The sequence below is a fragment of the Panthera leo genome, chromosome B4 (assembly GCF_018350215.1).
Source record: "Panthera leo isolate Ple1 chromosome B4, P.leo_Ple1_pat1.1, whole genome shotgun sequence".
Lineage (NCBI taxonomy): Eukaryota > Metazoa > Chordata > Mammalia > Carnivora > Felidae > Panthera > Panthera leo.
The window spans coordinates 127,503,528-127,518,972 of record NC_056685.1 but is presented as its reverse complement, the minus strand read 5'-3'; the positions used below and the strand labels follow the sequence as shown (position 1 = coordinate 127,518,972).

General features: G+C 46.6%; 1 protein-coding gene across 1 annotated transcript in view; it reads left to right on the top strand.

The window, feature by feature from the left end:
• The window catches only part of LARGE1 (LARGE xylosyl- and glucuronyltransferase 1), a 539,877-nt gene that overhangs the window by 419,709 nt on the left and 104,723 nt on the right, over positions 1–15,445 (top strand). Inside the window, exon 7 of the mRNA XM_042947656.1 lies at positions 3,346–3,450. Within this exon, the coding sequence (XP_042803590.1) occupies positions 3,346–3,450 (105 nt within the window). The remainder of the gene's footprint in view (positions 1–3,345; positions 3,451–15,445) is intronic.

Sequence of the window (15,445 nt, the reverse complement as noted above, 5' to 3'; positions counted from 1 at the left end):
AATGAATCCATCTGAAAAAGCAAAATGAAATCTTAGTAGCTATTTATTACTTTGCATTTTGTCAACCAGCAGATGTTAAAATTATAGCTATCGTGTTCCTAATTAAGGATTTTTTAACCTTAAAGAGGGCTGGCATGTGTAAAGGAGTCGTATGCAACCATCATGAGAAATGCAGCCCAGGTGCAAATTGAGAGGGGAGTTTGGATAACATTAACTTAGGTTAATCATGTATGTCACTCCTTCTCTGGAGATCAAGACCTTGGGTTCGAGCCTTGGGCAGAGCAACTAACATAAACATGCTTTCAGGTGGTGCCACCCCACCTTTGCAGTTTTCCATGCAGGTGAGGAAGATGCCAGATTTGCCAGAGAATGTGTTGGTGAGTAGGGGGAGGGCAAAATGCTTTGCAGCTTCAGAAGTGTGGGGGTACTAATACACTAACATTGCGGGTCTTCCAGTCGGGAGAGGTTTATCCACCAGACGTCATTGATTTAGCATATTTATTAGCACCTGTTAGTGTGTTGGATACCACCCAGTCCTTGCCCTCGGACTAATGTAGGTGGATATTTACAAATGAGGTGTGGGTGTACCTGCGTATCACCCACGCTGTCCTTTACAGGGCGTAAGTCGGTTATGCAAAACATGCCAGGAGGAAGTGCTAAATAGAGCTGTCTCCCATCTCATGGGAGCGAAGGTAGAGTGACCATTCAGACTTAGAGGTGTTCATAGGTGGCTTCATGCTAGATGAACGGGAAGGGTTGACGGGCAGGGGTTGTCTGGGGGTCAGTGCAGTTCCCGTCAAACGAGCCAAATGAGCAATAGCCAGAGGTGAGAATGTAAACAATAAAACTGTACATTTTTATTTGTCAGGAATGAAGTGTGGTTAAATAGAGAAAACTTCTGGGGTGCTTGGGTGGCTCAGTTGGTTAAGCAGCCAACTCTTGATTTCAGCTCAGGTCACGATCTCATGGTTCATGAGATCGAGCCCCGCATCGGGCTCTGCACTGACAGCACAGATTCTCTGACCCTTCTTGCTCACTCACACGCACATGTACTCTCTCTTTCAAAATAAATAAACTTAAAAAAAAGGAGAGAAAGCTTCTGAAGAAGTAGATTGAGGCAGAACACAGTTCATGGAATGCCAGAGTATGTGATTTGGACTTTGAAGGTGCTGAAGATGAGCATATCTGAACTTAGGTGGCTACCCTAAAAGTCAGTGAACGATCATTCCCCTGTTGTCATTTTTGAGCATGTGACAGACACCGTGTTCATTATACTGAACCCGGGGTCATTAGTAATTATGAACCGGATCCCTCAAGGACTCTGTAGGCCCCCTGCACCCCAACCTCTGTGAGAGGTTATCACGTGGACTCTGTAAGGAGGTCACAGCATCGGGATGCGGCACACATCTTTCTCAGCTGAGGACAACCTGCTTTTCAGATCTCATTGTTTTGCACAAACATCCCAAGCTCGTTGCATGTAGAATTGATTGGCTTTTCCACTTCTTGAATTGTTGATGTGTTTTTCTGAGGGATTCTACAAGTTTGGGATGTGATCATATACAATGACAAAGTGGGTGGTAGTATTTTTCCCATGCCTCTAATTTATGTATTTGTGCCGGGGTGATGATTTAGATAGGAGCTCGATAAATTGATCAAATAAATTACGCCGAGCCCACACACCATCATTTCAGGGAGCTGCCATCACACCAGGGAGGTTCTATATCATGCAGCATGCTGTTCCGGGAGAAATGTCGTGTTTTTCTTAACATGCTGCCAGGCTTTCATTTGGTCAGAAAGGTCTTTATTTCTCAGATTGGCCAATAATATCAAGATTTTAGCCCCAGAAGGCATCACTTAGCTCTGGAAGACCATGATTATTAGTCATGTTACCCTTAGCAAGCTATTTAAAATATCCAAGCGTCAGTTTCTTTTTCCATAACAAGGGTTTTTCATTCTTCCCACAAATGCTTGTTGTAAAGGCAAACGAGATGGAATTGAGACGGTGGAAGGAGTGTGCGTGTCGCACAAGTATTAAATTATGTGCTGGCTCCACCACTACCTGTGCACATCATGATCCTGGTGAACTTCAGTTTCCTGGTGTGTAAATAGTTGACGGTTAAATCCAAGGGAATGAATACCTTCTGCAAGTAGATGATGGACTTGTCTCGTGGAAGATGGGTGGGTCTGATGCCTTGCTTGCCCTCCATAGAAGGCCTGGACTGCCAGGAACATTATGTTCTAAGAAATCAAGAGAAGTGACTGACTCCCCTAAGGTGCTGAGAAACTAGTCTAAGAGGCCTGGCTCAGCCGTGCTGTTGGTCCCAGTACAGCAGACACAGGCCAACGTCAGAGCTGAGTGCTGGGGACAGAGAAGCAATTGCTCCTCTAGAAAACACTCCTGCACTGACATGACACAGTGGCTTGGGGACTCATGATGAAATGGACGTGAGGGTGAAAACACTGTGGGGAGGTGGCCAAAAGGGGGCTCTTCTCTATGGGCTTCCATCTCCTTCACCAAGGGGCATTTCTTCCCTCCAATGGGGGCAGATGATCTCAGCTGATGCCCAGACAGCCAGTGAACTCATGTACAGTGGGGAATAGTAGAGCTGGAACACTTGAGGTGTGTCCATAAATATGTGTTGCATGAGTTAAGGGATGGATGGTCAGCTGGTCAGCTGGATGGTCAGCTGGTTGGTTGGTTGGTTGGTTGGTTGGTTGGTTTGGGATTCCGGTATTATCACAGAGTAACTGGGTGACCTTGGGCAAGTTAATTATCTGCTCCTTAGTTTCTTCTCTATAAAATGGGGGTAATAAAAATGGCGGGGCAAGGGGTACCTGGGTGGCTTAGTCGTTTAAGCATCCGACTCTTGATTTTGGCTTAGGTCATCATCTTGTGGTTTGTGAGATCAAGCCCCAAGTCAGGCTCTGTGCTGATAGCTCAGATCCTGCTTGGGATTCTCTCTCTCCCTCTCTCTCTGCTCCTCCCCCATGCACACATGCTCGCCCGCTCTCTCTCTCTCTCTGCCCCTCCCCCATGCACGCATGCTCGCTCACTCTCTCTCTCCCCCTCTCTCTCTCTGCCCCTCACCCATGCATGCATGCTCGCTCACTCTCTCTCTCTCTCTCTCTCTCTCTCTCAAAATGACTAAATAAACTTAAAAAAAATGGCAGGGCTGCCAAAGTTTGAAAATTAAATACACTAATACAAGTTAAGCACTTAGATCAGGGCCTGACACTTAATAAAAACTACAATAAGATTTGCCATTACTATATCTCCTATTCAGTACTTACTGTTCCGTGTGGCTTGGCTTCTTTTAAGACCTTTGCTTTCTCTGTACTTTACAGGTCAGCAGGTCCTGGGCTTGGTAGAGAACCAGAGTGACTGGTACCTTGGAAACCTGTGGAAAAATCACCGTCCTTGGCCTGCCCTTGGAAGGGGCTACAACACAGGTAAATCGTGAGGGTGGTACATGGTGGGGGTTTCAGAAGGTGACGTGAGGGTTCAGTGTGCCTTCCTCTGAGGGAGGAGGCGGGCAAAGGATAGGAGGAGACCACTTGGTTGCCTGAATTCTGCAGTGGATGGTACCTACACAGCTGACCTTCGGTTCTTTCTTAGAGCCACAACTATAGTCAGCTCAGCTGTCAGACTTTGGCTGTCAGTTGCAACCTCAGCAAAAAGCCTCCCTCCTGACTCACCTTCAGATCTAGATCCCATTGGGCTTTTTTAGAAGTATGACCTCTAGGTCCCTTGGCTCCATTGATACAAAGATCGTTCCACAGTGACAAAGAACCCGACATTCAGCTTCTTACCACAACAAAAATTTACTTTCCTCCAGTTCCATGTCCGTGTGAGGCCTGCTGGATCTTGCTCACCGTAGGCATTCCGGATTCATCTGGATTCATCCTTCCCGGTATAGGGAGGAAAGTAGCAGATGTCCTATTAATTCTGAAAGTTTCTGGTCAGAAGTGACATAATTTCTGCTAATAGTTCATTGGCTAATGGTATCTTCATTCATTCATTCTGTGTTCAACAGCTATGTATAGAGTGCCTGGTGTGGACTAGACCCTAGACCCCGTGCCAGGTAGGCCAGATAACTCCCATGACCTCACAGAGTGTATCAATAAGAGACTAGAGCGACATCCCTCTCCTTAAGCTCAGGACTGCCAATGTCTATTGTTGCAGTGCTTCTGGATCCTTCTGCCCTTTCTCCTTTATCTTCTATTGCCACCCCTTTGGAACCTTGCTCTTGAAGGATGTAGATGTGTGGTCTGTGTCAAGATCAAAACTTGGAGCTCAGGGGGCAGTAGGTTTGGTGAGGCCCAGAAGGACTGGGACCTGGCATCTGAGACCAGCTGGACTGGGGTGGGGCGGGTGTCAGGGGATGGCGCCACCTAAAAGGTCCTGGGGGCTAAAAGTCAACTCTGAGAGCTGAGGGTCAGGTGCAAATGCAGGGGCCCCAGAGGCCAAAGAAAAATGGATGACAGTCAAGCTTCCAGAGGTGAGAGTTCAGAGATGGTGTCAAAGCTGGCGGAAGACAAGGAAAGGAAGTGTCAGAGTCCATGTCCAGAGGTGCCAGTTAGGGAGTCCTGTAAGGCTGTCCTTTGAGATGGGGGTCGGGGGCCGTCCTTAGCTGACATTTGGCAGAACATCCAGGCATGCCTCCCTCTATGGAATTTTTTCCTGTGATACCTTCCAGGCATTACAGCCTTCTTTGCAGGTTGCAGCTAAGGAATTTTAACAGGCCTTTCACGCACCTCCTGGAGGCTCCCCTGCTGCGCTGGGCATTAACCCTTGAGTTGCTGGATGGTGAGGATGTCTGAGGAATCCCTGGGAGGGGCCAGGCTGGGGGAGGGAGGCAGAAGGGCTCTGAGCACCAGCTCTCCCTCAGCTGGTGTAGAAGTATTTTCATAATGGCTAAGGCAACATCTCTGGTCTCGGCATACCAGCTGAGTATGTACCGGGTGCTTTCTAGAAGTTACTCTGATTCAATCCTTACAGTAACCCCACCAGGCAGGCATTATTCTTATCTCTATTTTATACCCAGGAAACTCACACTGAGAGGGGTTGAGGCTCTAGTCTGAGCATTAAGGAGGCTGCCTTGTTGACTATTGATCTTCCTAGGTTGAACTTCACTGGCTTCAAGATCAAGAATACTATACATTGTGGAATTCTGGACTCTTGTCTTTCAACCATCTGGAGACGAGCCTAGAATTTTGCCTCATAAGCCTCCAGGATGTTTCTGGAGCAGAAGAGTCTGCTCTGAAATGTGGCACTCTGTTTCTTCTCCAAGCAAACCTTCCCAGAGCGCTTTCCCAGTGTATTTGAGGCTAGACCCTTTAGGAACCCACTGTGGGGCCAATCATATGCCTTCCTCCCACCCTGCCCCATTCTTTCCTTTGGTAAATGAATTATCATCTGATGTTGATATTTTGTAAAATCCTGAATTCCAGTACATTCACTCCAGGCTTTCAGGAAGCCCGAGACACCCATGTCTGTTGGGTGGGATAAGGGAGATTTCAGGTAAACCCTGGTATCTGTCTTCCACAACACAGAATAATAGACAGTGTCACACAGAGATATATACTGCAGTGGTTTTGAGGACACAGCATCAGGGTCGTGGTTATCTGTGTCAAACAAAAACCACAGGTCATCAATCTGGGTTTGCAGGGAGGAGAAGAATGTGGCACACTGGGGAATTTATTAGGACAAAAATGACACATCCCGTCCTGCCTCTCCCAGTTTGCCTCAGTGTGAGGTCGGGAGACATACAAGTCTCTAAACCACCTCCAGCTCCTCCTTGATATGCCAAGGCAGTGAGTTACTTTCCCACTTGCTGCTGCTTAAAGGGCAGAGCAGATGAGGAAAACCCTGTTAGAAGTGATGTGTCCATTTAAATAAGCCAGTGACACCGAGTGATCATTATAAAAGGATTTATGCGACATCAGAATGCATTGGCTTTCATGATGGGGATTTGTTATTTTAAGACTAGGAATTGTACCACACATCAGTGGATGAGTCATGAAGCACTTAGATTCTCGTGGAAATTGAGGACTCTGCTGGGAGGGAGCCCGCTGCCCTAAATCCTAACGGAAAGCAGGCCTCCAAAAGGGGTATCTCCAACAAAGCCCCGCGTTGAGACTTCTGCTTTGTCTTGGCAAACTCTGGCAGATCCATGTTGGAATCGTGATTCAACCACTAAGTGCCCATGTAGGCTTGGCCAAGTTAGTTCACCTCCCTGAAACTTAATTAATTCTTTCCCCTGTAAAATAGGATCATAGTACCTAGTATGGGGGGATTAACAAGGTAACTAGTTCAAAAGCCTAGCCCGGTGTCTCTCACAAAACAAGTGCTCAGTAAATCTTAGTTTGTGCTCCCTTGGATTTTCTGTCACTTGTCCTATGGGGGAATGGAACCCGTCCTCTGCTTTTAAACTGGTGGTTATGTGATGTTTGTTAAGGTCTTCAAAGCCCTCTCAGGTCAGAAAAAAAAACCTGAGATTTTCGCTCTTCCCTAAATACAGTGCAGCCACCTAGCACTTTTTCTCCTGTTTCTCCAGTATCTGGAAAAAGTTACCTTTTCATATCATTTTAGAAAAAGAGATGATTTTACTTCATAGACCAGCTTCCTAACTGTGTTTTACTTTAAAAATCCTCGGGGGTGGGGGGGAAGCATAGGCTGTTTGAGTTGAAAATCTGTCTTCAAGAGATAACTTTATTGCTTTCCAACATGGTTCCTTTTGGAAAGCTACTCAAGCTCTCTGAGCCTTGGGTTTGTTTCTGGGAACGGAGAATGAATAAGCCCACCCAGAGCCCATTGTGAGGCTCTGTTGTGGTAGTGTAGCTACAAGGGCCTGGTGAACCGAAATGCATTAGGAGTTGGTTGTGTTTTTATATCTCCTCCGGACCACAGCCTAGCTGAGTAACTGTTTTCCAGTCATTTAGATTTGTCCACATTTATCAAGTTCAGCTGCATTCACCAGGCATCAGACCAGACACTTTACTATGCACTATCTTCATTAATTCCTAGAATTGTCTTGTGCGGTAGACATTCCCCTGAAAATAGCCAGCCAGCTTCCTCCTTCCTTTTGTTTCTCCTTCCCAGTCTGCTTGCACAAAGCCCACAGGGCCTAAACGATTAGAGCAGATCTGTTCGCCATCTCCCACATCCTCCCCTCCCTTCTTACCAGAGCTGTTTACAACTTAATTCCATCTTCACAGAACTGCTGAGCCACAGCAGCTGTGGACGACCAGGCCGACCCCAGCACAGTGCCTTTGCCATGAGCACTCGGGTGGAATTAAAGGGCACCACCCACATCCTTGCATCGAGATGGGTTCATTCCCGACCACTCTGTCCATTCATCATCTAGGTGCGGGAAGCTGTCATTCACCCAGCATTCAGCTGTCTGCAGGACTTTTTTTTTTTTTCTTTCCTTAAATAAGATTATGACAGGCTCATTAAGATTCAGCCCACTTCAGTTCCTACGCTGACGGCGAATATCTTAAAAACAAACACCAGCAAAGAAGAGAAGGAGAAAGAAAGCTACAAGTAGCAGGTGACCGGAGAATGGGGTGAGGGAAGTCAGGCCGGTAGAAAGGAGATGCTTGACAGAGAGGTTTGTTTGTGGACGATCCCAAAGGTTACTCCAGGACAAGGTGCGTCCTCCCCGAGACGAGGTTGTTAACCAGAGGATGTGCTTTAAGAAACAATTTAAAAATAAAATGTATCCCAATTCCTTTCACTCTCCAAAGTAGGCCAGAGACAGGCAGATGGAGACCTGGCTCTCCAGGGAGGGAGGAGGAATTTCTCTAGGAATCCTCATCCACAGAACAATCGAATGGGGACATTCAAGGGTGGACTCAGCTCTGAGGCTAGAGCACAGTAAGAGGTACAAGTGGAAGGTGGAGGCCTGGCAAAGCCAGGTGCCACGGTGATTCCAGGGCAGGGATTCAAAAGGAGCCAATGTTTAGCCACTTGCCAAAGAACTCCTAAACAATTAGCTTTCGAGGGCCGCCCAGAGCGTGGGATGTCCGCTGACCCTTTGCTCTGCCCCTGACCTCCAGTCTTCTGCAGCCCAAGGCAAGTCCTTTCATTTCTCAGAGCCCTCCTTGTCTCTTGGCTCAAGAGCTAAGAACTGTTTATGCTCTGAAGGAATATTAGTGTTGGATGATTTGTCTGCAATAATTGCTTTCAGAGAAACTAGCTTTAAATGTAGTTCATTCAACACATGCTACTGAATGTCTATATTCAGGGTAGAAAAAGATTTGTAAACAAAAAAAAATGAGTGCTACCAAGAACTTTCCTTTAAGAAGATTGTGGTTTAGTGGAGGAAAGTTTGCATATCCACAGAGACTTAGGGTGACTTGAGCCCCTAGGATGATTGAGATTCAGAGTTGAATGCTGACCTCGTAATAAACCTCAACCAGCATTTTCTAGACTAATTCCAGAAGGCATTGCAGGAGATGTTGATACATCTTTAGAAACTATGGACAGATAAGGTTGAGAAATCTGTACACTAGATCCTTCCCTTAGAGATTCAAATTGAGTATTGGTATATTCGAGATCCTGGAAAGTCAAAAGTAAGGGAGGCCCAGCGGATTTTCCACTCTTACTTGATCCTAGGGCTATGGAAAGAAGTTTGGAAAAAAACTACTTCTACACTAATTCTGGGGACAGGGATTATGACTTTTTGAGCTCTGTATCCCAAGCTCGTGGCACAGAAGAGTTTAAATAGAGTTTGTAGAATAAGCCCATAGAAAGATGCTTGCCATTCGAAGCATGGTTCACTCAGTAGACATGTCTAGTCTATTCTGTACTGTATTTTCTGATCCATCTCTGTACTGTAAGGATGTAGACGTGCTCTTACTGCACCTTCTTAGTCAACATCTTCGGTGTCATTGCATGTCTGAAGCCAGTTGCCAGCTCTCCAAAACCTCCTTCCCACAGGAAGGAATTCTATGTGAGATAACTTCTAGATCTTCCACCATCCTGTTGGGTTGGCCATTTTGGGTAGCTCCAACTTCTCTCTGTGAGGGCGACACACTGATCTGAATGATATGTTCTGGATGTTATCAAACTGTCAGAGGTTCACGCCTCCACCTGGACATTTCTGTCCGCTCTTCTGAATCATTTAGAATGTCTGCTTAAAAATGTCAGCTTTCAGGCTCTAAACCACATAAAGTGAATCTGAATCTCTGGAGGTGAGGCCAAGTAACTGTGCTTCGAAGCGTGCTCCCTACGTGATTCTGATGCATGCTAAAATTTGAGAGACAGCCTCCTGGTACACACTTTTATTGCCATTTGCACATCAAGCTCACATTGAACTTGAGTTCAACTGAGAAGCTCCATGAGTGACTGTTGAGCCAAAGGTTCCCCATTCTGTACTTCTGTACTAGATTTACTGACCCCAAAGCACAGACTTTATATTTATCTCTAGTTGAGTTTTATCTGATTTAGACCCATCTTTGTCTCATTTTATTTGACTTCATTTTAGTCCTCAACTTAGGGTCATTCACAAAAATAATGGAAATAATGAAAATGCCTTCTGTTCATTCAGCCAGTGGCCTTGCCTCATTTTTGTAACAAATGTTTTGAAGGCTTTTTTTACAATCCTGGAATAAAATTCAAAGGTAACCTATATTACACTGTCTACAAATACAATTTCAAAAAAAAAATCGATATAGTGACCTGGCTATATAATTTACAGAAGAAATAAAAGGAAATTAATTTACTATAAAATAATATTGACTTCACATGTAATTGCTCAGGCTTGGCTCCAGTGGAACCAGGACCTGATGGAATAGTCAGATGCTTCTGTGCCTGTGTTCAGGGTACAGCCATCTTCAGTGTGATGCTGACAGTGTTGAACATCACCAATGGGGCACTGGCAATCCAGATTCCACGAGTGGCATTTGTGATCTGTGAGATGTTTTCCCAAAGTGGTAACCATCTCTTGGCAAATTATCAGGTAGCAGGAAGTATCCTCCTCCCTCGATTTGCACTCCAAATTCATTGTCTATTATTAAAACCATTGAAAAAACATCACTTAGTTCTGTTTCTGTAAGGAGATGAGTTTCAGGCTCAGATAGTTAGATTGCCTAAACACAAATGTCCAGGGGGGCCCATGGGATGCAGGAATAGTCTTCATTGTGGTAGCCTTTCCTGGGAAGAAGAGGCATTGCCCCCATGGAGAGCCATGAGTTCAAGGCACTGCAGCTGTTCAACAGATGGACCCAAGTGCAAAGCCGTGACCTGCTTGTGATCTCCCTCAAGGTTAGCATCAATGAATAAGATAATATGCTCCCCTCTCAGAGGGAAATTCACTCAGCTAGAAGTCTGTGTAGCAATACTGCCGCCAGCTACTTCTCTGCATTTACGCTTCTTCTAAGGCTCAGTGAAGTTGCCCAAAGCTTGTTCACTTCATTTCCTGAACCAGAATCTCCTTTGGCCTTAGTTCTTCTTCTTCTTTTTTTTAGTTTATTTATTTTGAGAAAGAATGCACAAGCAGGGGAAGGGAAGAGAGAGAGTGAGAGAGAATCCCAAGCAGGCTCCACCTGTTAGCACAGAGTCCAACACAGGGCTCAGTCTCACGAACCAGGAGATCATGACCTGAGCCAAAATCCAGAGTTGGTTGCTCAACCGACTGAGCCACCCAGGTGACCCTCCGTTTTCCTTTTAAAACACAGTATTACTTGTGGAAATGAACAGTTGTGGGTTCAACTCATGGCTCCATCTGGTTCTGGCTCCATGATATCCGGGCATCTAATAGTCTTTATCATATCAGGACTTGAAGCATTCTCACCTCACAGGGTTGCTTAGAGGACAAAATTAGATAATATTTATAAAGTGCTTGGGACGATCTCTGAATCAGTCAGTGTCAGATATTAGTACTTTCTTTTTATATTTGAGGTTCCCCGGGGCTCCTCGGTGGCTCAGTTGGTTAACTGTCTGACTCTTGATTTCAGCTCAGGTCATGATCTCACAGTTCGATGAGATTGAGCCTCTGTGCTGTCAGTGCAGAGCCTGCTTGGAACTCTCTGTCTCCCTCTCTCTCTGCCCCACTCATGTTGGTTCACCCTCTCTCAAAATAAATAAATAAACTTTAAAAAAATGTTATGAGGTTCCCATAGAGGGAAAACAGTTGTGGCTCTTGAACATGGTTTGATAGTCACCCTATTGTTAGTCCATTGAAGAGGTCTGGGCCTGAGCACTCCCTCCCCAGCACCAGCCATCCATGTGTTCAGTCATTCGCTGGACACATAATCCTCACGCACCCAGCATGTGCGACTTGCCAGGTGCCTTTCTAGGCTCAGGGGATGCTACAGACAGAGCAAAAAGGAGCTGTGTTTGTGGGAGGTCCCTTATTGTAGGAGAGAAGCAATCCCCCTCTTGTATCCTGTGATGCCCTGGTGTCAGGCGCTCCTGAACTCACTCAGCTGCAACCACTCTGCCTTCCCTGCCATTCCTCAAACACACCTGTTTGAACCTGGGGGGGGCCTCTCCAGCTCCAGAGAGCAGCCTCACTCCACTGCCTTTCCCTGCCTTACTCTCCTCGGTCGTGGTAATTGCCATCTGACCTACGATAATTTCCCTCATTTTCTTTTTAATTTTCTGTCTCTTTCCATGAGGATTTAAGTTCCTCAAGGGTAGTAATTTCTGTCTATTAATTTCCCTGCTTTATCTCCTGTCCCTAGAATCACGCCTGGCATATATTAGGCATTGAGTAAGTATTTGTTGTTGAATGAAATTAATAACTTTGGAAGATGGTAAGTGTTTTGGAGACAGTAGCACAGAGCAGCGGTCATCAGTGGGAATTGGTGGGGAAATCTGGCTCCTGGGGGACATTGGCACTGCACTGTTCAGAGATGTATTTGGTTGTCACAGTGAGGGAGATACTTCTGGCATTTAGTGGGTAGAGGCCAGGGATGCAGCCAACCCAACAATGCACGGAAGGTCCCCTATAAAAATATGTCCGGCATAAAATGTTTACGCTTCTGAGTTTGAGAAAACCCTGATGTAATATGATGTGCTGAGAAGCATAGAAGGGAATTGGATTCTTCTGGAAAGAGCCATTTCTTTAGGGAAGGGCTCTCTGGGAGGATGGCATTTGAGCAGCAGACCTGAAAGGAAGGAAGTTGGCAGCCATGCTGGGTTCTGCAACAGCATTCCAGAGAGAACGGCCAACACAGCAGAGGCCCCCAGCAGGAGTAGACCTGGATGTGTATGTTCTTCTCATGGTCACACCCCACACCCCCTGGCCACAGGTGTCAAGCATACCTTCACCAAGCTACGGAGGATTAACCCATCTCTGGGCCATTCCTTACCTGCAGTGTCCAAGCCCTCCTCTAGAAATCTAGGGATGCTCAAAGCCGGGTCTTCAAGTATGCAGATTCAGAATGCCGCCAGATTCTGCCCTGCAGGCCCTGGGAGCTCTGACTCACGTTAACACACATTGGAGCCTTGCATCTGGTCCTGTTCTCCTGCTTTGGTCTAGGGTTTGTAAAGACCACCACTAGCCCAGAGAGAATCGTGGCAAAGTGTAGCATCATTGGAAGGGGGTCATTCTGGGCCGGTCCTGGCTACCTCTCCAAGCACATGGCCCCTCCTCTTCCCTGCACATTCCTGTTTGGCCACACTGGCCTCCTGGCTGTCACCCAAATGCATTCTCACCCCTAAGCCTGAACCCTCTGCCTGGACTGCTCTTTCCATTACTACCTTCAGTGCTCTGCTCAGACAGCCTCTCCTCAAGGCAGGCTTACCTGGCCTGCTTCTCCCAGGGAACACTCCCCATCCCTCACCCTGGTTTCTTTTGCTTCATTGTGCTTTTCATCAGTGTTATAAAAGACACATTTTTTATTATTCAGCTGCTGCCTGTTGTAGGCAGATGGGCCCCCGAAAAATGCCCATGCCCTAATCTTTGGAATCTGTGATTCTGTTACGTTACATGGCAAAAGAGACTTTGCAGTGGTAATTACAGACCTTAAAATGGAGAGATTATCCTGGATTATCCGATGTGCCCAAAAATCTAATCACAGGAGCCCTTGAAAGCAGAAAGCTTCTTCCACCTGACAACAGGACAGATGTTACAGAAGGGAAGCCAGAGAGACTGGGAGTGTGGGGAAGAGTTCTCATGCCACCCTGGTGGACAGTGTGTGACAAGGAGAGCAGGTAGCCTTCAGGAGCTAATGCATGCAAGGAAGAGGGGAGCTTAGTTCTACAACCACAGGGAACCGAATTCTGCAAACAACCTGATGAGTTTGTGAGTAGATTTTCCCCTAGAACCTCCAGTTAAGATCCCAGCCTGGCTGACACCTTGATTTTGGCCTTGTGAGACTAAGTGGAGAACCCAGCCCCACCCCTAGGCTTCCGACCTACACAGCTACAAGATAATGAATGTGTGGGTTTTAAGCTGTTAAAGTAATTTGTTATGGCAGCAACAGGAGCCTTGTATCCCTCTCTTTCCCCACAAGAAAGCAAGGTCCTTGAGGGGTGAGAATCTTGTTTTGTTTGCTCCCATGTCCCCATCCAGAACAGGGAAAGTTCTCAGATATTTGTCGAATGAATAAATGCATTCCAGCTTCCATCAATCCTGCCTTTCTGGACATGGAAGACAACTTGGAAAGTCACTGGTGGGAAACCATTTATGTCCCCATGTCTTACAGGATGTGCCCATTCGATAGGCATGCACTCAGCAGGTCACAGGTGCCTGGCATCAGGCCCTACACTAGGAGTAGAAATTAAAGTCACGTGTGGTCTCTGCTTGCACCCCCATTTCCCCTCCCCCCACATGGTCACGTTAGATTTAAAGTAGGAAGTTAAGGACAAATACAATGCAGTTGGGTGCTGTGATGGAGGGGTGTGCCCACAGTCCCTGCTTGCATGCATTGAGAAGTGTCAGCCAAGAGGACTGGAGGTGGGGATGGGGGTGGGGGTGGACATTCCAGGTCAATAGAGCAGCAAGCTCCCCCACCCCCCAACTTTGCCCCTTGCCCAGGCTAGGAGATGTAGAATTTCTTAGCACAGAAACCAAACAGCCCATGGTTTGGGCTTTTAGTTTAGTCCAAGATGTGACTTGTAGAGTATGTATGTGCCCAGCATGTGGGGAGTGGTGAAGAGCCCAAGTTCTGGCTCCTTCAGTGGCCTTACAGCAACCATACAGTGGTCACTTAGGCACATCCCTTCACCTTTTTGGGTTTTTTTTTTTTTTTTTTTTTTTTTTTTTGCCTTTCTTGTAAAATGGGAGTGTCGGTACAGACTCAGAGGATTGCTGGAAAGCGTAAGTGAATGGAAAATGCCTGGCAACAGTAAGCACTCAATAAATGGTAGCTAAGACTCCTGGCATAAGAGTACAGAGCGCAGTGGTAGGCCAAGAGGCTGGGAACTTAGGTAGGGCCAATGTCTGAATGCTAAAGGGCCCATCCAGCTTCACCGGACAGGCTGGAAGGTTTTTAAACAATGCACAGCTTCACTCTTGGCCCTAGGGAGAAACTGTCCTCACCCAGCACTCTCTTCCCTTTTCACGGTCTCCATTTAAGTCTTGTCTCTGAGCCAGGTTCTCATCTGAGCGCTGGGGTTACAGCCTGTGCAGACACTTTGCTAAAGCGCCCATCAGCAGGCCCAGGGCACTTAACCCACCACATTGCCTTCAGTAGCTCTGGGTTCTCTGTAGTACCCTCGCAAGGCAGCCAAGCAAGAGCCCCCCTCCACTTGTCAGACTTGATGGGGGGCCTCCAATTACCCTGAACTGCTGAAGTGTTTTCCTAACTGCAGCATTCTGAAAACATGGCAAGATTTTTTATCCCCCACCCTCCTGAGCAAAAGCCCCTGTTCTAGAAGAGTTTCTCTGTCATTTGCTTCCTTCCTTCCCCTGGCATGGCCTCACGAGAGAGAATGTGTGTTTAATGTAAGGCTTCCAGAATCTGACCTTAAGTACAAGAAATCTGCTTTGCGACTTCTCTCATTCTGGGATCTTTTCCCCTGAACTATTTTCCTTATAAATGATTCTGTTTCCTGGGTAGCTCTGACCAGGGTCTCACAGTTTTCTTCTCTCTTTGCTAAGTAAATCATAAAGAGAAAACCAAGAACAATAGTAAAACTTGTCCACTGGCCTCCACTGGGCCTCATCTGCAGTTGTCCAGGTGAGCTAGAATGGCCTCATCTGTCACCTAGAGAAGGGGGTGCTACTGGCTGCTTCTGAGTTTGTCCTTAAACTGCTATGCATCCTGAACGGAAGGTAGTCCAGCCGCCTCTCCAAGCCTCGGTGTTCTCTGCTGTGAGTTGAAAGCAACAGTGCTGTCTTAGTCCATTCAGGCTACTGGTAACAGAATACCTGAGACTGAGTGGCTTATAAATGACACACATTTATTGGTCACAGTTCTATAGACAGGGGAAGTCCAAAATCAAGGTGCCAGCAGATTTGGTGTCTGCTGAGGACCCTGCTTCCTGGTT